At 46.5% G+C, this 23,336-nt stretch overlaps 1 protein-coding gene across 1 annotated transcript in view; it reads right to left on the reverse strand.

Annotated features, from left to right (window-relative positions):
* Positions 1-1,188: 1,188 nt before the first annotated feature.
* Dok5 (docking protein 5) overlaps positions 1,189-23,336 on the reverse strand; it is a 148,152-nt gene continuing 126,004 nt past the window's right edge. The window contains exons 7-8 of the mRNA XM_041641795.1: positions 7,582-7,702; positions 1,189-1,683 (exon numbers count right to left, since the gene is read on the reverse strand). Coding sequence (XP_041497729.1) covers positions 1,619-1,683; positions 7,582-7,702 — 186 coding nt within the window. The 3' untranslated portion in view covers positions 1,189-1,618. The remainder of the gene's footprint in view (positions 1,684-7,581; positions 7,703-23,336) is intronic.

A 23,336-nucleotide genomic window follows, 5' to 3' on the forward strand; every position in this document is an offset into this window, starting at 1 on the left:
CTAGAAAGGCTCGAACATTAATGGGATTTTTAAGGCTCCTGTGGGGGCCTCTACAATTTTCTGATATTCTAGTTATTTTTTTTTCCCTTGAAAAATAATAACTTCAGAGGGTCCCGATGTGGAACAGCATGCATGCAAGGTAAATACTCTTCCCGTATAAAAAGAATCCCATCCCGAGATATGCCAAGCTTCTATTTCCATCTGTCCTTCTCTTTCTATGTGTCCATCTGACATACATCTATCAGGGGTGCAGGCTATGTGTCAGGCACAGCTCGAAAACTGGACATTGTAGTTGTCAGACTCAGAAAAAGAACACACAGACCATCAAGGTCAATTTGAATTTTAGATATAAAATGGACACTGTAAAACATAACCTGGTCCCACGTGGTATTTGGACCTCACTTCCAGCATAAAAAGCCCTGCTAACTTGAAGTTTAATTAGGAATCTTGCTTTGTATTTTACTGGCAACTGCTATTGGATAGAGCCGTGGTGACGGGGTGTCCTTGCTTGCTTGTCCAGCCTTGCAGGAACATAGCCTCAAATACTTACAAGATTCAATTCTCCTCTGGCATCTCCCCAGTGACACAGCCTGGGGAACAGGATGACCTTTTCTCTAGAAGCCCATCGCCCTTGGAGGCCCCTGGAGCAGGTGCCACTTAGTGCTCTACTGGCATCTTTGTTTCCTTGATGCCCTCCTCTGGAAGTAAAGTTCTTGACAACAGAACCTGAGTCCTGGCGCTTACATCCCCAGAGTCCAGCAGAGCCCTGGGAACTCGTAGATTCTAGACCAGCTTAATGAATGAGTGAACAGCTGTGCCCACCTGCATCAAACACAACGCAGACCTCTGTCCCCAGTGCACCCACCCTCCAGAAACACCAAGGATAGAGAAAATTATCACCAGAACCCAAGGACCACATGCATAGCAACGGTTGCTTATTTTAAAATGCCTTAAACCAACATTCTACTCCAAAGAAAGGTTTTTGGGTGGCGAGGGGGCATTAAGGAGGATGAGGGACTGTCGTCTTAGGAAGAATATTAAAGGGTCCTTTGAAAGGACTCTTTTGCAAGAAGAATCAGTGAAAATACTAATTTAACTCATTGAAAATACAGCCAGATAGGAGTTCGTGGATGCACCAGAGGCACACACAGCCTCAGTCACTGGGGGATAGTGTGTGAAGAGATAATCAACGATGAAGAGGCATTTTATTGTCAATATCGACTGTCATACAGCTGAAACATTTACAAAGGAAATAGCACAACTCCACAAAAAGACAGACTCAGAGATGCTCGAGGGGCGGGGGGGGGGGCTTGTCTACAATAGAAAATCAGTCTGCAGCAGTGACGCTGACTCCTTCCGTCCAACTGTAAACACCGGGTGGGTCAATATTATCCAGCATGTTTTGGCGAGGCTAGGACCGTGTCTTTAAAAAAAGAAAAACAGAAGGGAAAAATATATATATCTACATATGTTGTATCGTAGCATTTCCCACGGCCACACATTAGCAGGACGCGAAGCCGCTTTTCCTCATTCTGCTCTCTCCTGGGCTGTCCCTCTGTGTCCTCCTGCAGGGTCTGCAGTGCAGCACAGACGTACTAACAGCTCTTGGCAGTTGCTGTCAGTGCTCAGACCGGTAGGTGGGAAAAGTCTCTGTCCGATGAAGCTTCAGAGGGCTGGTGACATCTTTTACAAAAAGAATTAGAAAGAAGAAACCGTTATCACTCAAGAAAGCCGGTGATCGTATTGGCTAGTAACACAACTGATTCTGTTTACCAGAATTCTTTCTTGGGGAAGGTATTCCTAAGGTCGCTTGTAGTGATATGCAAATAAGCATCACCAGGGTGTGTGTGATTAACATATCATTTGCCTTTGGCCTTTGCAGTCAGCCACCCACTGGGCAGTCTGTTAGCAAATGTATTAGTCCTTAAATGTTCCTGTGCAGTAGTAGTGTCCTGGACAGAGTTCTCAGCGGGAATGAGAGAGAAACGCCGAGACTGGGGGGACTTTTGATGCAGGTGCTTTTTGCAAACCTGACTCAAAATGAGACCATATCATGCTTTTTCTTAGGTCATTGTTAAGTAGAAGACTCATTTCTCTACTTCAAGTTCAGTTTCCAGCCAAGTGAACAAGTCAAAATGCTACCCTTTCCAGTTAATACAGGAATTGGCCCAGTTCCGCTATACAGTGCAGAGAGTAAGACTAACTAGATGCCAACAGCACCAAAGCAACCACAATGGAACACCATGAGTGAGCCTAGGAATTCCTGTGATGCATAATAAAGAAAATCAGGAATCAGCCTGGGCTGGAAGGGACCTGGGAGGACCCAAAGCTTATCCAGCCTGATAGCCATGATAGAAAACCAAGATGCTTTGCTGCCACCTGCTGGTGATGAGTGGCACAATGGAGCATTTCACCTGACTAAGCAGGTGGTCACACAGGGGGAACACAAAAAGAGGTGCATGGATGTTCACACATTCAAAACCACATTGTTCTGAACCGCAGAGCCAAGAAGACAAGGTTGCCGGTGCCAGGCGGCTCCAAGGCTTTCAGCTGACAAACAGCCCAGCCTGAGTCCTTAGGCCTCACCCCTTCCTCTCACCCCTTCCCCTCACCCTGTCCTCTCTGACCCTGTACCCGGGTAGAAACATAGGTAATGACACATATAAATGATTTCCCTCTTCTACAAGATGAAAGGGAACACATTTGTTCCACCCAGCCCTACTGAGAATTAAGAGAACTGCGAGGTCTTTGTGACTGTAAAAGTTTGCCGATTTACCGAATCACAGCCCCAAATTAAAACAGATCCGAAGAGAACCAAGGGACTGGGGCCAGTGAACTGGGAAATGGCCTCCAAGCCTGAGGATCTGAGTTCAACCCTCAGAATCCACATGGTGGAACAACAGAGAAAATCCCAAAAGCTGTCCTCTGACCTCTTCATATTCATGCCGCCATTGCAAATGTCACACATACACACAAACATACACGCAGGCACACTACACACACCATTGCAGATGTCACACATACACACAAACATACACGCAGGCACACTACACACAAAGACACGAATACATATACACACAAATATTTATCAAAAAGAGATACAACAGTTTGGACACTTACAAGCCTCAAATCTGAACCCAAACCCAATCCCCAACCCACAGTAGTTGTGTGGGTGTTAAACTCTCCTAAGAGACCAGGAATCCCTTCTCTGTTCCCAGACAATTGGAAGATGTTTTCTAGTCTCTTTCTGATGCCCACGCTGCAACAAGGAAGCATAGTATCCATAGGAGGTTCTATGACTAACCATCCCGGCATGTCTTTATTATGATTTGGTATTAATTTCCTGCAGGGAGCAGACAGCCTGGACATGGTATCCAGGGAAAATCCACATCTTGAGTCAAGTGTGAGGCCCTTACCAAGCAACTCCTTAAACTCCAGAAGCTTCCAGAAAAACTGACTATTGCTAACCACATGGGGCAGGAGAAAGCCAGTGGCTAAAAGGGCTTGAAATGTGGGCTTGGCTTAGGGACAGGAAATAAACTGGAGAGCTTTCTACCCCCTCTGTGCATGTGCAGCCCATGAGAGATGATGGAAAAATAGCACCGGGCCCTGAGTCCACACCCAAGCCCAGGACGCTCTGGCCTGCCACAGCATGGCTGACTGGGGGTGGCCTCAGACAACTCTCAGATGAATTTCCTACCACATGTGACCTTGACAAAGGTCCCACCTTCTATTTTGTCCCACCTCACTCGCTTCAGGTCCCCCCCAATCCTGAAGACATGAGCTGGAAGTCTGGCTTGTCATTGTCATCTTTCCCCAGGACGAAGGAGCTAGTCTGTGGCATCTCTCCTAACTGCACACAGTGTCTGGAGGAGGGTCAGCATGCATATGCAGAAAACAACACAGATTCCCCAGCCTAGCCCCGGCTCCAACAATCTACCCTCCTGAAAATGGATAGGAACCTGAACAAGCTGGGCTCAGGCCCACTGGGCACTCTGATCTCTGCATGGGGGCCTCTGACTCACACTGGGCCAGGGTCTCTTCTCATTGCTAAGGATCCTGTAATGAAACTGCCGGGGGCTCAGAACACGGGTCCCTTGCCCATTGCTCCACTAACAGTCCCAGGATCCTCAGCAAGAATTGACCGCTGTGGGTCCCCAATCCTCAATTCTTTACAACAGAGAGGATGAGGGTGAGGATGGACCACACTTGTCACCTTTAGCCATGGAGGTCCCCGACAGAAAAATGAAAATAAAGGCTATAGGGTAGATTCCAACAGAGAACACACCCACGACGCCATAATCGGGTTTACTGTCTGAGGAGTGACCACAGCGCCCTGTGTCTCCTTCTCCAAATTGTTTTTCTGTTTCCCAATTAGTTCTTGTGGGGACGGGGCATTCTGAAAAATCCCGGAGCAGCGAAGGGCTTTGACGCGGGAAGGGTGGAGATGGCGAATGTGAATAATAGAAAGGAAACTGGGCGCGCGAGAGAGGCTCCAGCCGAAGCCAGACACCCTGCAGCTCGGTGTGACGCCTTCAGGCTGCTTCTCTGAGCTCCTATTTCTCTGCGGTATTAGAATTAAAATAGCAGTCGATTCCAGCACAGCTGTGCTCAGCACCCTCAACTCCTCATGTGCCAGCAAATCTTGACCACTGGCTCCCATCATCCAAGCCCTCTCTTCATTTGCCCCCCAAAACCTGCTCATTTCTGTCTCGGGACCTTTGCCTTTGCTGATCTGTCTAGGAAGAAGTTCTTTTCTTTATCTCTCTAACCCTCCGTATGGCTGCCTCTTCTGTATTTAAAATCTTGGGGTAAATGCTGTGGACTCCAACAGCTCCTGATCTAAACAAGACCCTCACATAGCCAATAACTATGCCTCACGTTGTGTGAAGACTCTGTAGAGACAGTGTAAACATGCTCTCTGTTACACTCACGTGTGCCAGCTTTGAAACCAGTGTCTACTGAGTTATCATTCACGACTCTTCATTCGATGGCAAGCTACCTGCGGGAGATACATGCCTGGGCAGGGGCCCCGGGCACGCCTGCCACCCAGCATGGCGCTAGCATAAAGTATATATGTGCTACAATAAACAGCCACTGGATCAGTGAGTGTGTAGTGGATGAGAAGCCAGAACACCAGCTCCTCGCTGGGCAGCTGGGTGGTCAGTGAGTGTGTAGTGGATAAGAAGCCAGAACGCCAGCTCCTCACTGGGCAGCTCGGTAGTCAGTGAGTGTGTAGTGGATAAGAAGCCAGAACGCCAGCTCCTCGCTGGGCAGCTGAGCTCGGAGGCATCACTGACCCCTCTCATAACTGATTTCTTAGTAGCAGAAGAAAAGAGCGGCTTCCTAGGGGTTGCTTTAAAATCCAAGTGCCTTAGGTGCCTCCCGGGCAGTAACTTCTTTGTTTTACATTTTATTTATTTACTCCGTGTGAGTGTTTGTCGTGTGTACAAATGTCACTACACACACGCCGGGGTCTGAGGGACTGAGTACTCTCTTCCATTGTGTGGGTCCCAGGATGCCTTGGACTCAGGGTCAGGTGTATTTACCCGCTGAGGTGCCTCGCTGGCCTGACCCCAGAACTGTCTTTGCAGGGTGCAATTGTGAGCTCTCTGCCAGTGTTCATATTGTGAAATTGCTGCCACTGTCTACGTTGTGAAATATTGTTATTAATGGTTTTATCTGTTGCATTGCAGAGAGGCTCCTCTGGATATGCGGGCCAGCAAAATTTTGTGGACTGCTTCTCTTTCATGGCTTTTTCTCAGATTGTATGTTAAAGGAGGCTTCACGCGTTGGCTTTGTATTCTCCTAACCATGAAAGACTGTTCCTAGAGGGAAACTGGAAAGAATGGGAGGAGCTGAGAAGATGAACCGCTATACCTCCATGAATGTAGCACACGAGTCAAAGCTAACACTCCCAGACGGAGCCTCTGATAATAAAACTCTATTCCCACGCTTACCAGCAGGGGGCATTCTAGGCCTAAATTTTAGAAAGTGAGGCTTGTTTTTCCCAAACCAGTTAGATAAATCCTTCCCAGGTCTGTGTGATTCTCAGATTGACCGCTAGAGATGCCAGGAAACTTTAGTTTAAACTCCATCGATGTGGGTGATTTGAGCAGTCAGCCCCTCCCCCTGTCTGTTCATCCAGGCACTCAGGTCCCAGGTAGTGAACACAGCATGGAGAACATGGAGTCATGAAGACTGGACAGGGCTGGGGAAGTGATTCAATTGTCAGACTGCTTGCCCGTCATACACAAAACCCTGGGTTCCATCCCTCAGGCATGGGTATCCCAATCCCAGAAACGAGGCTATGGAGCCAAAAGCATCAGAAGTTCAAGGTCCTTCCTGACAACACAAGGAGTTTGAAGCTAGCCTGGGCTACATGAGACCCTGCCTCAGGAAGAAAGAAGACTCCCAAGGTTTCTCACATTCCACCTTTCAATAATGATGGTGACCCTACATAAGACACTGAAAACAATAGACAAAACCAGCTATGACAAGCCTGCCCTTCTGGACAGAGCGCTTCCCAGAAGCACAGTCAATACTAATAACGTAGCTACATGATTAAACAATGAAGTTCAGAGTGCGATCACTGCGTCTTCTCTCTGCTCTTGACTGTAGATCTATGCTGACCAACTGCTTGAGTTCCTGCCTTTACTTCCCCTAAGTAGACCACAGCTTGGAACTGTCATCTACAATGACCCCCTCCCCCCATGTTTCTCTTGGTAGGGTATTTGTCACAGAAACAGAGATGAATCCAGAAACGGAGGATCAGTCCAGCATGAGACCTTTCCAGGGCAGGAGCTGACATACCATCCAAGGCCTGCAGCAAGGATGCCCCACACAGGTTTCTTAATCGGCTTATATATCAGTCAGAGATGAGCAAGCTAATTTCCTCACTGTAAAACGTCAGAGGGCATATTTCAGGGATAAGAAAGGTCTTAAGTCCAGTGTTAAACTGGGAGATCTTGTGATCTTCTGGTGAGCAGACCAATGCCTTACTTAACAGGATTTCTTTCTTGAGAGGAATGGGTGGGATCTAAGTGAAGCCTGGCTCCCCTGCCCTGCCCGAGGGTCCTGGAGCAATGGTCCCTACCAAGAGTGCTCAGGAGAAGCACCTGGGGTCTTGTTCAAGCTATAGGCTGGAGGAGTCCCCACCCCCTCCCATTTTAGAATGTCTGGGCAAAGTCCTGGAAAATTGTACTAGCGATTCCCTAACATTAGTCTTGATCCCAGAGGGCTGCTTCCAGGCTCTGGCCTCTAGCCCTTGACCAGACTCTCCACGGGGGTCCCTATATAGACGGGTGGCTGAGCCACTTTCTGGTACCTCAGGGCCCAGGACTGCTGTGGCCAGGGGCCCAAGAATCAATATTTTAGACAAATTCCTGAGAACATCGTAATAGATGCAAACTGTGGGGATCAGACATCCAGAAAGATGAAACATCCAGCATCCTAGGCCTCGGAGGAGGTCCTCAACTTGGGAGGTAACATGATAACAGACAACAGCTTAACCAGCCCCTCCTCTGAGCAGTCGGGCACGACTCCCCGCCCCACCCGACTGCAGGTGATGCACCCGCTTACCTTGCAGGTGGTACAGCTGCCCTGTGCTATGCTGCCTCGTGATATGCTGCCAGTAGGCACTGCGGGGCAGGGGTACCACGGTGTTCAGTGAGGCGGCCCGCTCACTCATCTTCATCTGGAGCTGAGGTCAAAGAGAAGAGAGAGGAAACCTGAGTGAAAGGGTGAGGGAGACACGCGGCAGAGCCAGCTGTCCACACGCGGAGGATCATTCACGGTAGTGGGCAGTCTCCGGCTTTGCCTGCTTCACAGTTCCGCGCTCCATCCTGTTGGCAACACCGACTTTTCTTTAAGGGCCACACTCCTGCTCAGCTCAACCCCTCTAGTCCTCAGCAGGTGACCTTCTCACCCATTCTGGGGTTAGTGGGTCCCCCAAGCCAGGCAGCCAAAATGACATAGTCCTCTGGGCTTTTAAATTTAAATTTTTAAAAATAAAATTTTAAAAATAAAATTTAAATTTTTTAAAATAAAATTTAAAATTTAGTCTATTAAATTTTTTATGGACCAATCAATAGAGGTGAGCTAAAAATTTGCGGCAATTATTTTAGTTGTTTGATCCTCTGGGTGGAGAATAATTCCTAACACATAGTAGATGTGCAAGGAATAGCTGCTGGCAGAAGGTACCTTCTCAGGGAGGGAGAAAGAGAAGCAGAGACTGTCTTGGAGGAACAAAGGAGGTGAGGGTGAACAGATGCACAGAGAGCGAGGGCTAGACAAGCCTCACTAGGTCCCAGAGGCCAACCCCAGATTGCTCTCTCGCCTGAGCCTAGGCAGTTTCTTGACTCAAGCTGGTTTGAGTTGGACGATCCATTGCCAGTGTAAAAAAACAAAAGCAACCCATTTGCTTGTCCACGGCTCCTTCACTCAACTGTCTTCTGTTCTAGGTACTGAGAAAGCAGAAAGGCCAGCACAGCACAAGAGTCCAGGATCTTAAGAGAAACCCAGTCCGCTCTGGCTCTGCCACAGCAGGGGGCTGGCCACACAGGAGGGAAACTTTAGAGAAAAGCAGTTAGAGCCACATGCACAAGAACAGGTTCGTGATGTGAAGCCATCCTCACACACCATCCTTGCCTAGGAAAAACTAAGTATAGGGAAAGAGGCAGAGAGGATGGTGATAATGATGATGGTCCTGATGATGGTGGTGGTGGTGGTGATGGTAGTGGTGATGGAGTTGATGATGGTGGTGGTGGTGGTGATGGTAGTGGTGATGGAGTTGATGATGGTGGTGATGGTGGTGGTGGTGGTGGTGATGGTGTTGGTGGTGGTGGTGGTGGTGGTGATGATGATGGTGGTGGTGTTGGTGGTGGTGGTAGTGATGATGGTGGTGGTGGTGGTGACAACAGTAATGACAATGATGGTGACAAATAGTGGCAGTGAAGACTGTGATGACAGTGCGACAGTGATGATGGTGATAATGATGGCGGTGGTCATAATGATGGTGGTCATGAAGACAGTGGTCACATGATGGTGGTCATGAGCATGGTAGTCATGAAGACAGTGGTCATAATGATGGTGGTCATAAAGATGTTGGTCATGAAAATGGTGGTCATAATGATGGTGGTTGTGAAGACAGTGGTCATAATGATGATGGTCATGAAGACGGTGTTCATATGATGGTGGTCATGAAGATGGTAGTCATGAAGACAGTGGTCATAATGATGGTGGTCATAAAGATGGTGGTCATGATGACAGTGGTCATATGATAGTGATCATGAAGATGGTAGTCATGAAGATTGTGGTCATGATGACAGTGGTCATAATATTGATGGTCATGAAGATGGTGGTCATATGATGGTGATCACGAAGATGGTAGTCATGAAGATGGTGGTGATGGAATTATGATGGTGGTAACAACAATGATGTCAGCCTGCTGCTGAGAGTGATGGTTATCTGCATTTTTTAAAAAAATGAAGGTATTCTCTGTATGTATGCCTTCAGCCTAAGTGACTTCAAACATAATGTTGGTACATTCAATAAAACCAAATTATATTAAGTTTCACACCCAGGAGATCAAAACTCATTGCAGCTGATGAGACTTAACTTGCAAAAAAGATAAGCAATCACTCAAAGATAGTTTAATTTATATATGTTGCTTTACCGTTGCTGGACTGAATTTCTGGTCCCTGTCATAACAGCACAGTTACCAAAATATGTCCCCACATGGCATTAGAAAGCACAGGGCTTCATGGGGGCAGTTTTCCCTAAAAATGGACTCTGAGATCAAAAGGTGGGAAGGATGAGCACTAAGCCTGGATGAAGCTTCTGTGGCCTTTTCAGACCTCAACAGAAGTCCCCCAGAAAGAAAAGAGAAAGAAAACTCAACTGTTGACCAGTGGCATCTGGTGATATTCATCCTCATTTGCATGCAAACTGAGAGATGAAGAAAGGAAAAAGATGAATGGAAAGGACACCCTGGTGATTTGATTGTCTAACATAAGATTATATTTAATATAATAAAAATTTCAATATAAAAGAAAACCTTGGGAAATAGCAGTCATTTCAAATTATTTGCCACAGTATTGCAAATATATTTAGATGGCCCAGCACAATCTGGCGGTATTTTTAGAAAGCTTATTTATTTAACGACAAGAATAAAGTGACACTGGTATCATGTTTTGTAGAGAACAGCACAAAGCCTGGCTTCTTATTCCCCCATTGACTCTTTAGAAGAATATCCAATTCTAGGAAAGAATCATTTTTTTTAAAAAACTGACCTTGGGGAAAAATGACAAGAAAGGGTTTGTGTGCTGGACAATGTAAAACGACTGAATGGTCTTTTAAGGAGAAGATTCTGGAAGTCACTTGGAGACCGTTTGAGAGGGGAAGGCTCCCTTGTTCCTCCATGCTTCTGCCAGTCACTGTAGCTCATGGAGGCGGACCTCCCACATCAGGTGTCAGTAACCATGTGCATGATTGACAGGAATATCAATTAGCAGCCGTAGTGCAGGGTTGCCTTTGGGTGGATGGAGAGAATTAGAGCCTTCTCCTTTATAAGACACTCCCATACTCCTGTATCATCCTGGCTGCTTTTGACCGTCTCTCTAATACTTGCACATTAAAAAGTAAGAGTCACCTCCAGCATTGCAAAACAAAGAGAATTTCTGCTAGGATGGGACAATGGCATTCCCGGAAGACATCCATCCACAAAAGCATGGAAGCATCAGGTTAGAGGAAGGTCACTCAGAACCATATGCTCATGTGCAGACAGAGTTGCTGTACAGTGAGGTCTAGCTTGGGCAGTCCATGAAGGCTGTCCCAGCTTTACAAGGGGCTACAGAACACAGAAAAAAACATTGCTTGGAAATGTCAGGTCTTAGTTTTCTTGTTGCCGTGATACAAATACACAGCTTAAGGAAGAAAGTGTTTACTTTAGCTCATACTGCAAGGTATACACCAATAGTGTAGAGAAGTCAAGGAGGCAGGACTTGACATGGCTGGTCACATCAAGTTCACAGTGGGGAAGCAGGGATATGAATGCTGCTGCGGCTTGGCTCGCGTTCTCCTTTTTATAGTTTCCAGGATCCTTGCCCAGGGAATGGTGTCGTCCACAGTGGGCAGACCTCTCCACCTCAAAACAATAAAGTTAACACTCCAGTAGACATGACCAGAGGGCCAATTCCTGGGAGATTTTAGAGTGTCAGCTTGACACTAGCCACACAGTTGGAACGAGGAGTTCCAGATGATAATGACAGAAGCAATATTTCCAAAGGCAGGCACCAGTGGATGGGTGTCCACATGCTCAAGATTGCCTGGTGTGGGCACATTCCTCTCCAGGATAGCCCTGTTCCTTGCTCATCCCCCATTTGTCAAGCACTATAGTCTGAAGTAGTCATCAAGGGCTTTGTCTCAGGCACAACTGACTTCCCTTCTTTAGAGAAAAGTCCTGTGCAAAGCTGCCCAGCCTCAGCACTACAAGGGATCTTTCTCCAACTTACCCAGTGCACCTGAGATCCACGGGAAGGGAGACACAGTGAGAAAGGGAATGAGCTACCTGAGCCATGCACTTATACCCAGTCTCTTCTAGCACACACTTCCTGCTGTCTATACAAAATAACAGCCAGAAGGAAATGGCACTCCTTCCGTGTATATACAGTGGATAAATAAATCATGAAGTATCCAAGTTGGAAGAACCAGCCCAGGCTCCCAAATTAACCAAAGAGGCAAGTGTGTCCAAGCAAACAGAGCAGCTTCTTAGAGGGGGCATTCTCAGCTCGCTTAGACTCACATCCTGTGTCCTCCCCACTGCCTACAACACTCAATCCAGCCACTTCCACCCACGACTGGACGCCATCAGATGTGCTCTTAAGACTGGGGGTCCTCTCCATCTCCTGGCTCCCCGATGCCCATGTGCCCTCCTGGATCTGCTCAGAGATGCCAGCTCTCCTCTTCCCTCCACAGGGTTAGGCAATCCTACATCCCTCAGCGTTCTGGTCTTACTCTGGTTGTTTCATCCTTTCACTAGCACACCTCAGGTGGTCTGAAACCTGACGCAGACCACAGATTCCTGGGAAATAGGGAGAATAGCTTTAATTTTAGGGTCTGTAGCACCCAGCTGGGGACTTTAGGGGCTGAATGATTGTGTGATAGACCAAAGAAAAAACAGATGTGCAAATGGATGAAGCATGTACCGAGGAAGAGTTTTCAAAACTAAATCCCAGGCATCCCAGCAAGCGAGAGGGTAGTGTTCCTGAACACTGAACTCATGAGGCACTGGGTTCAGGTTAAATGAAAAGGGCTGTCACTGGCTGGAGTGGGGACACCACACTCACGCTCTATTTTATTTTGCCATTCAGGTGGGGTGCTATGAGCATGCAAGCAGTAATTTAGGGCAGGCTGGTAGAAGGCGACTTCAGCTCGGCACATCTATTCAGCAGAGTTAGGACAAGATCCCACTGGGCAGGGGAGACAAAGCTTCATAAAGTCAATCATGTGCCAACTTGGCACTCCCACACCCCAGCATCCCTTATGCCACAGGAAAGCATGAAGGGCTCTTTCTAAACCAGCCGAAGAGAGCCCTGATGCTGGGCGGTGCTCTGAACTACTCAAGGCCACCATGGGGTTTTGAATGTACTAAAGGTACCAAGCTGCCAGGAAGAGTTCCCTGTTCTTCCAGATCTCTTGTCTCAGGTCCCATGCAGTCAATAAACCATAAACAAAACGACAAAAATATCAGTAGAGGCTGGATGGGTGGCTCAGCAGTTAAGAGCACAGGCTGCTCTTGTAGAGGACCTGGGTTCAGTTCCCAGTACACATGGCAGCTCACAACGATCTGTAATTCCAGTACTGTGGGATATGGTGCCCTTTTGAATATATAGGCAGGGAAAGCACCCATGCACATAAAATAAAATAAATAAACTTTTAAATTATGAGCCTGTCATAAAAAAAACAAAAGCAGACCTAATGCGGATGATCACATGTGTAAACCCAAAATAATTTTATTTGATGAAAGAATCAACTATAAATCACATCATATTTCTATATTTCCATTTATATGAAATTCTCAGGAGAGGTGAGTCCCTGGGGGAAGTAGATATGCCTGGTGCACAAAGGACATGGGGTTTCCTTAGGAGACAGGGGAATGTTCTGGAATCAATAGCAGTTCTGAATATAAAGTGATTAACTAGCTAGCTTTAAGGGGTGTGCACCTATGCTGTGCATACAGAGATGATACGGTATGTTCCTGTCTCAAGGAAGCTGCCACCAAAGTCACAACTCCATTAGCTGTGCCTACCATACAAGTTGCTAAAGAAGCACAAGACTGTGGGTTGGTGCTTAGCCTCCCATCAAGCAGCCTCAAAGACTAGCCTCCCATCAAGCAGCCTCAAAGACACCAAGAGCCTCGGCACTGTCCCACCATCTGACACCATGACATGACCTTGCCATCTGCAATGTTCAGACTAGAGTACAATCAAGTTACCTCCATGAAAAGAAAGCTGCAGAAATACAATCTCATGAAGTTTTACAGATGTTTACTGTATGCAGTCCACAGGCCCTGGGTTAGACACATCTTCTCTGGAGACCTGAGTGGTTGTTGGTCAGGTTATGTAAGGTTAGTGATAATGCCTTACCAGAGCCATTAAGAATCCTCCCAAAGCTTGTAGTCAAGAAGGGGCTGTATCCCAAGGTCTCCTCCCATACTAAGAAAATCCTATCAGCCTCTTAAGAGAGAAAATGTTCTAATGATCAGGCTACTCAGCACCCGTACAACCTGAAAGGTAATGACAGCTGACCTCCCCACTCCACAACCCGCCAACATTTTTGGACTCTGGATTCTTCCTTCCATCTTACTGACAGGAACTCAATCCCCTTGCCTTTTGTGAATCTGAGCCCAGAGGTTAACGGCGGCAGGGGCCTTAGCTGTAATCCTTCCCCATATTGCTCTGCTCCCCAATCCTTCTGCTTATGCAATATAGCTGTATTTGGTGAATTGAAACGCTGTTGGATAATCCTCCTGTACACTGTGAATATGCACTGCTCTCCCTGGTTGATGATAAAGCTGATCTAGCCCATAGTCAGACAGAATATAGATAGTGGGGAAGCCAAATAGAGATACAGGGAGAAAGAAGGGCAGAGTCGAGGAGACACGAGCCAGCAAAATGCAAGCAAACCAGTAAAAGCTCTAGCCACATGGCAATACATAGATTGATAGATATGGATTAATTGTAAGAGCTAGTTAGTAATAAGCCTGAGTTATCAGCCAAACAGCCTGAAATTAATATTAAGCCTCTGTGTAATTATTTTAAAGTGGCTGCAGAATGGGGCTGGACAGAGAAACCTCTATTTACAATGGAACAGCAAGGCCAGATGGAATCCTTGCCTGATGCAGTCAGTCCAAGGGAACACAGGTCATGTTGTAACCTTGGTCTGAGCCTACACAGAAGCAAATGTGTGTCATCACCTCGGCGACTCCTTCTGACTCAAGGTCCTGAAATCATCCTTATTATATTAACTGACTTCTCTTGGTTGCAGCCAGAAGAAACCCAAACAGGACTCTGACAGTGGCCAATGCATTGCAAACAATATTAATATCACCATTGTCCATCGGTTCAACTTGGTCCTGAAAGGATAAAACCTGGATACTGTTGTACATGAGGACTCAAATGAGTCAGGAGCTGTATCTGTACCTGTACATATTTTCCAACTAAGAGACCCCCAAAGTTTACAAAATTCTTTTTCTTCTTTTTGTTCTTTCTTTCATTCTTTCTTTCTTATATCCCTTGCTTCCTCCATTTCTTCTTTTAAGACAGAGTCTCATGGTGGCCTCAAACTCACTATGTGGTTAAGCATGACCTTGAACTCCTGGTCCTCTTGCATCTACCTCCTACATGCCGAGATTACAGGCATGTGCTACTTACCACACCTGGTTTATATGGTGCTGAGATCAAGCCCATGGCTTTCTTCATGCTCAACAGGTACTCTTCCAACTGAGATACATCATCATCCAAGCTTGTGCAATGCTGATTACAACCTCCACTTTGTGCACATATGTGTGTGCATGCATGTGCTGTGCATGTATGTGTCTGTATCATGTGTGGATGTGTGCATGTGGGTTTATAACAAAGCTTCCAGACATTTTAAACATCAGCTATGGCGAAGTTGAGTAAGATGAGACAACAGTCTGAGAGGGGAGGAAAAGAGGGAGGGAGTGGGAGAAGAACAACTCTCCGATATCCCTTTTCTTCTTCCATACTTAGATGTACAGAACTCTGGGCACTCCCTGTTCTGGCCATTGGTGTCTCTTTTCCATGCAGTTTCTTATCCAGGACACAATGAGATTCTCTCCCATTTCCCCCTCTAACTCCACTCCCCCTGCTCTGGTTAGTTCTGTTGTCAAACTGACACGTCCAGGGACAGGGAACCCCAGCTGAGCAACTGCCTCCATCAAATTAGCCTGTATAGAATTTGTGGATTGCCGATTGACATAGCAGGGCCCAGCCTACTGTGGGTGTTCCGATCCCTAGGCAGGTGGCCTGAAATGTATAAGAAAAAGTAGGTGAATATGAGCCAGGAATGCACAAGTAAACCTTGCTCCTTCGTGGCCACTGCTTCAACCACTGCCTGCAGATCCCTGCTCCGAGTTTCCCTCAGTGATGGATTATAACCTATAAGCCAAATAAACCTTTTCTTCCCCCCAAGTTACTTTTGATCAGGATTCAGTCACAGCAACAGACAGACAAAGGCTACATAAACAGAATAGAACAGATCGACTAAAACGTTTCCGAAGCTCTTGGTGTCCTTACAGAACAATTTGCAGAAACGGAAGTGGACTTAAGACATTGCAGCATGCTTAGATTCCATTCCTACCCCAAAAAGTCCTTATACACTCAAAGGCAACTCAGTCTTTGGATGGGAAACTGCTTTTCCTGGCAGGGAGAAGGGGAGAGCATTCCAATATTTGTGATATTCGTGGCCTGCCCCTAAGGCTTGCGATACAGGGTGCTCTTTCACACAGTTGCTCTGTTTCTGTCGTGTTTAGGGACACATCTAAGACAGATTTTAAATCACCTGCAAGCAAACAACAAAAAGAGGTAGACAAAGCCTGTGAACATGCTGGGTTATTATTGTCTTTCTTTTTTAAAAGGTGAATATATAAGAGCTAAGGAGATGGCTCTGGTTGCCCTTCCAGAGGTTCTGGGCTCAATTCCCAGCACCCACGTGGCAACTCCTAAGTGTCTGACTCAAGACCCAGGGGATATGCTGCCCTCTTCTGGCCTCTCCAGGCACTGCATACACGGCACACAAATACCTTCAGTCAAACACTCACATACATATAAAGTTCTACTTCCAGCACCCATGTTGAGCAGCCAACAATTGCCTGTAACTCCAGCTCCAGGGGATCCAACACTTTCTTCTGGCCTCCCTGATCACCCGCAAGTGCCTGTGCATACCCCACGCAGAGACACATGCATACATATGGTTAAGAATAAAATAAAATGTGTGTGCATAGAACATATGTGATACAAAATAGATGATAAAGAGGTGCAGTTATGACAGGTGCATGTTATTCAGCACAGACTTGTCCTATCACTTTTGAACACTCTTATGTCTGTGCTTACACCACAGCCCACACCTAGCACAGTAAATTAGCTGCTGTTGTATAACCATTTTTACTTAGCAGATGAGACACTGGATTTTCACATGATCCGCTCTCCTGTCTAGCACCTCTTTTCTTGCTGATTCCACCCTCCCTCCCCCCCGTTTTCATTCGGAGAGTCAATATAGAGATGATTGTCCCAATTTGACTGATTTTCAAACAGGTTAAAACTTTCATTTTAATCAGTACATTAAAATGGTTTTCGGCTGACTCAAAAATTACTTTTAAATGTTGCCACTATATCACAAAAGCAATGAGTTGGTGATTTCATTTTTGTTCTTAAAGAGCTCACCTTCAGGTTACTGTGTAATAGACGAATCTATAATCACCAACAAGAAAAGAGGTGAGTCTTCAGGAAATTACAGAAAATGAATTTGAAGGTAAGGAGTAGCAAATTACTACCTAGGCTACAAGTGACAGTTTGTCACCGGAATGAATTTAAATACCATATAGCCATACTTTGTGCTTCCTAAATGCTAAATGTGTGTTCATAACGGCAATCTATCTAATCTATCTGTCTGTCTGTCTGTCTGTCTGTCTATCTATCATCTACCTGTCTATCTATCCATACACACATCACATGTACATATACATATTGTATATATACATACATATATGTGTATATATAAATATATATGTGTATATGCAGGAGAGAGAGAGAGAGAGAGAGAGAGAGAGAGAGACCCTGGCAATGGCATCAGACATCTCTCAGGGGGTCTTAGAATATTTGAGTGTATCCCCTGCAGGTACTCAGACAGTCTCACATTTGTGGGATGAATTAATTTATTAAGAAACATAAGGCCAGTGGGGTGTGTGAGATAACTAAACATGGGAGAGATGCGAGGAGATAAACTGGAGGGGTGCGTTCTTTAGCATTAACCATATTTTACGCGTGTCTGAACTGAAATGAACGTATCTTGGAATAAATCCTGCCCTTGCCCACATGTACGCCATCCGGTCCCCTGGCTGAAAGGACTTGATAACCCTGAATAACACACTGAGGGCCTGATGGGGACTGTCTCTCTGCCAGGAAGAAGAAGGTGAGGTGGGTGGTCCTGCTCCCAGGAAAGGGCTTCAGAGAACAAGAGGAAAGGACTTCAGAGGACAAGATGCCTTTGCATCCCACATAGCACGGCAGTGTGACAAGCTCCCCCCACCCATGCCATTTCCATCCCTGCCATCCGCTTTCCTCCACTGGACACGAGCAAATAAAACCAGAAGCTCAAAAGCTGCTACAACCTGGCTCTCAAGGAATCCAAACATATTCTCAAGCCTAATCTGGAAGGGGAGCCTCACTTATCTCTGGGTTTGGAACTGGATCGTAAATATCAGTTTACTTCTGCAGAATCCAGACCAAATGGCCAACCTCAAATAAGACCAAGAGTCTTACAAAAGGGGCTTTCTTTAACAGGCACTGGAAACCACGTGTGTTCTTGTATCATAGCCGACGAACCTGCATTTCTGAAGCTCATCCAGTTCCCTAGCAGAGTCTCACTCATGCATGCCATAGGCTCTCACTAATGCATATCATAGAGTTGGGTCTGGCATTGTGGACTGAGATCAATACCCTTACTGCTTTCTTCCAGGTTCTTCCCCCTGAAGAGGCAGGGTCATTGAACAAATACAGATGTTAACTGCTGGTCTAAGCGACAGCAAGCAATTCTGGAACCCAGGAGACGCAGATAATGCTAAACAATCTTCCTGTGGTCTTTTTGTGGCAACCACATGGTGGTTGAGAATAGGGGTCAGTGTAGAGATAGCGAGAGGCACAGAGATGAGCATACCGGTGCTCTGTCCTCCCTCTGCCGGCTTAGGTGCTAAGGGGCATTAGCACGAAGGACCTAGAGCTTTGCAATGAGAAAATGCCCAAACCTGCTCTTGATTCCCTAAGCACATAAAACATCATGAACATTGACGGTCAGTATGCTGGCAAGCACCGGCACGTATCACTGTATTTAACCAAGTAGGAAACTGTGCCCAAGCTGGCACTCTGCCGCCTACTCAACGATGTGCTCACAGAAGGAATCCTGCGTCTTCCTGTGGGCTTTCAGCCCTGAAAAGCGTATTAAAGCATGACGCCCAAGCTCTCTGCAGCTCCGGCTCAGCTCTCCATGTTTGAGGCAATCTTCTTGAGAGCACATTTGCCCCACTCACCCAAGAAGCTGGGGCTACAATCCTGTGCCATCAAGCCTGGCTACATGTGTGTTCCTTAACAAGATTCAGAAGTTTCTAATCAAGGAAGAGTGTGGAAAACGAGACCCACACAAATAACAGGAAGAAAGAAAATGCAGGATTGAGCGTGCATACAATCGTAATTTTGCAATTAGTTAAATTTTACATGCATGCATTTATGTAAAATACATTAAATGGGATTTAAAAACCAGCCCCTCACTCCGAGAAGGGTTGAGAAAATGGAGAGAGGGAGAACGTGTGCAGACTCCGGCTCGAATTACCACTCTGGCCAAGTGAGCTGTCTGGCCCAGTGTTCTGCCCACTGCTCCCTCCCCCACCCCAGCTCTATGCATGGATTCTGCACTCTGAGAGCCACAGTTGATTCACCCACTCAAAGCACGCATTTCTCTACTCCAGGCAGGCACTACATTGGAGCTGGAAGCCTGACTTTCAATAAAAGACCATTTCTCTGCTCCTCTGTGCATGGCAGGCGGCTGCAAGCCCATCTTGGCCGTGCCATGGTCTGTTTCCACAATGGCAGGCACTGCTTTCTCTACAAAGGACAGCATGTTCTCTTCAGAGCAGCTCACTCCTTCCGGAAAGCAAAGGTCTCTGAGGCGTGCTTTTAAACGTAGTGCCTTCAGGATTCCAGGCACACAGTAGACACTTAATATAAAGGAAGTGGATGCTGAGTGCTTGATGAAGGAAATGACCAAATGTGAACGCTTTAGTAATCTCAAGAGAAATATTCTATCGTTTGCTTTTCCAGCATGCGAAGTCTTAGGTGGTGCTGGGAGTTGAGCACAGGGCTCCTATATGCTGGGCAAGCATTCTACCCACTAGCTACATCCCCCTCCCCCAGATGAGGGGATAGAATAGTAGGGCACTACTATTCAGTATGGACAGCTTAGGCTGTTTTTTTTATTTACTAGGACTTGGGTAGCACTACTCAGAGAATCATCGCACCTAACCAGGTACTGTCTGATGTCGCTCTGTACCCTTTGCGTTTCTCGTCATTGTGACAGTCTCGGTGAGTCTATTTATCACAGCACAGAGGCATGGTGGCAGAAGTGACTCAATCCAGGGCATGAAAAACAGATGGTAGACTACCTCACGTGCTGGGTCGATCAGAGAGCGGAGAACAAGACTGAGTTATTACCTTCAGAGACTCAGTGAGATTGCCTTCACTATGCAGGCTCCACCCCCTAACGGTTTCACAACTGACAAAACAGAGTCCTCAGGTAGGACCAAAGAGTCAAACATGTGAACCTTTGGGAACATTTCACATCAAAGCACATCACCTACTTTAGAGAGGGGGAGGCAAGTACAAGGGAATAACTTGTTTGAAGATATCACAATGGGCAGATGAAGGTACAGTCAGGATTGAAGGGCTGGCCCCCGACGCCAGAGCTATAATCCATCACATGATCTTGTCCATCTTTCATAGATCTGAAACTGGACCGGGGTGATGCCTCTGTCAGTAAAGTACATATCTCAAGTGCACAGAGACCCAAGTTTGATCCACAGAATCCATGCGGACTGTGGGCTGTGGTGGCTCATAGTGCTTAAGGGAAGATGATAGGATTACCACTGACCAACTAGTCTTGCCTAGTAAGCGCCAGGCTGATGAGAGACCCTATCTCAAAGGAGGTGGGTGGCGGCATTATTGAGGGTGTCATCTGAGGCTGTCCTGCTGTCTACACACACACTACACACACACTGCACACATACTACATACACTGCACACACACTAAATACACACTGTACACACACTACATACACTGCACACACACTACACACACTAAATACACACTGTACACACACTACACATACACAGTGCACACATACACACACACACACACACACACACTATCCTGAGGATATCATGAAGACCCTAAAAGATGATTGCACAGCAGGAATCTGAATTCCATTTTCAAAGCTTAGAGAAATGGCAACTGGCCAACAGTGTCAGCTGCTGAGAGATCGGGCTATTCCTGCTGTCTTAGGAACAAGCCATGAGGACTCTGTCCAGACTCATGCGCCTCATTGCCTAGGGAACCTGCTTCCAGCCTGAAACTCTCTATCAGCAAACACAGGCTCTTCTTTCCTGGCTCATAATGGGATCACGCTCACCTCACAGAGTACTGAATCCCGGTTACACCTCTGACCATGCTCAGTGGAAACCACCAGCGGAGATGCCCTTGCGCCTCCTCTTGTGGCACTTGAAGTGAAAACAACAGATGTTCTTATCCTCAAGAGGCTTCAAAGATGTCATAAGCCCTCATTGAACTGTCTAGAAAATACAATGTTTGGAAGGAGGGAAGGGAAGGAGGGGAGGAGAGGCGAAGGAGGGGGAATTGGAGAGGGCTGGAGAGACATCAGCCTTTTAAGCATGGACTCACACGCAGGAGATTAGCTTGATCCCAGAACTTAACTGAAAAAGAAAGCCATGGAAGAAAATAGCATGAAGGGGCATGCCTTTAGTCTCAGTGCCGGAGAGGAAGGAGCAGGCAGATCCCGGGCAACTGGACAACCCAGGGTGGACTGAGGAGCTCCAGGCCAATGAAGAGGCCCCACCTGAACAAAACAACAACAAAAATAACTAAGGTGGCCAGTGCATGAGGAAGGAGAGTCAAGACTGACATCTGTCTCCACACATATGCTCACACGCATGCCGCCCAGGCCTGTGGATATATATGCCCACAAAGGCACCGAAAAGTAAAGAAGGAAAGGGAGAAAAAAAGAAAGGAGGGAAGGGAAGGGAGAGAAGATGAGGATGGAAGGGAGGAGGGAGGGAAGAGGGAGGGAAGAAGGAAGAGAGAGGAAGGGAGGGAAGGAATGAGGAAGGAAGGAAGGAAGGAAGGAAGGAAGGAAGGAAGGAAGGTTGGTTGGTTTATTTCCTGCTTTAAAAAAAAGAAAAGACAAACCTTGCCCAAGACACATGACCTGGTGAGCAGGAAGCTGACTGAGACAAAGTCTCCATTGTGGCTTCCAGCTCTGACAATCAGACTGCTTGTGAAATCAACCATTTTGGGCCAAATTGCCAAGTGGCACTCTCTGCCACGCACCAGATGCACTCCAATGGTTATTTTCATGGGAAATGAAAGTGATTCACATCAATTTATTCAGAGCCATATGAGTCCTCAACCGCATGCATAAAACACAGCCATTGCTCCCTTGATTTCGGGAAACTGTTTGCCTGCTGACTGAAGAAACTTTCCCCACCTGTCCTTTGGAGGAGGCATCATTAGGGACTGGGCATCCCACACCTTTTAAAGCAGACCTGCTGGAGTCTCACCCTTTCAGGGGCATTGGGAGAAAGTAAATTTGGTATCTAGCTTTATTTAGCGGGGTTGTTTATTCTTCTTCCTTTCTTCTTTTTTTCTGTTTCTAATGTAATATTTTGCCCATCCAACAAAACACTGAGTCTTGTGGCATACACCGAATTCTTTACAAAGAAATGGGACCTTGTCCTAGGCAATTAGAGGTTTGTGGATTTGCGCATCGGCCAGTGTTTTTAACAGAAGGCTTCTAAAGTTAGTGCATCTATGAAGACTGGAAGGGTTGCACAGTTGTTAAAAGTGAGTACATCTTTGGGGAAGACCCAAGACCAAGTCAGCACTTGTGGTTCACAGCCACCTGGAGTTCCATCTTCAGGGGAGACAATCTTGGATACTTGCAACTAGGTTCTTCTCTCTGTGTGCATTGGAGGACATCAACAGTAATCCAGGCACGCTCTCTGCAGGCTGTGCTTTGGATCGCAAGTACTGACAATCAAAATTGATCTCCAGTTATTGTGAAGTGTCCCTAGTAAATAAACCAGGTGCTCAAAGAGAACCCACAGTTTAGAGTAACTGCACATCCCAGTTTGTCCAGCTACATCCTCTTTGTGTGCACTTTATTGTACAGGCAGAGCTTTGACGGGGGTCAACTTTGTGCACACACAAGATACAGGGCCGCAGGCTGGATTTGATGCTCAGAAGCTGCCCATGAAAATCTTTATAGCTCATTAACAAGGACCTTCATTTTCATTTCCTATTCACTACTTGACCAAACATTATACTTTTTTCATATGTACATACATGTTTTCATGTGTGTGGGCACATGTATATGTATGTGCACTTGCATATGGAAGCATGTGGTTGATACTGAGTGGCTTTCGTGACCACCTTATATATTGAGACAGAGTCTTCCAGAGAACCTGGAACTTGACAACTCTGTCTAGTCCAGCTAGCCAGCATGCTCCTCCAAGGATCCTCTCCTCTACCTCCTGTGTACTGGGGTCACAGGCAGGCCACCATGCCCATCTGGCTTTTCCATGGGTCCTGACCATCTGCAGCATGGTCCTCAAGCTTATGTGGTACGTGCTTCATCTACTGAGCCATCTCCTCAGCCTACCCTGTTATCTTTAAATACATTTTTAACATTATTTCATCTATGTGCGTAAAGCCTTGCTTGCATGTATGTCTGTGCGCTATGTGTGCCGCGCCGA

The sequence above is a fragment of the Microtus oregoni genome, unplaced genomic scaffold (assembly GCF_018167655.1).
Source record: "Microtus oregoni isolate MIOR12 unplaced genomic scaffold, Mior012 000071F_ref0000514, whole genome shotgun sequence".
Taxonomy (NCBI): Eukaryota; Metazoa; Chordata; class Mammalia; order Rodentia; family Cricetidae; genus Microtus; species Microtus oregoni.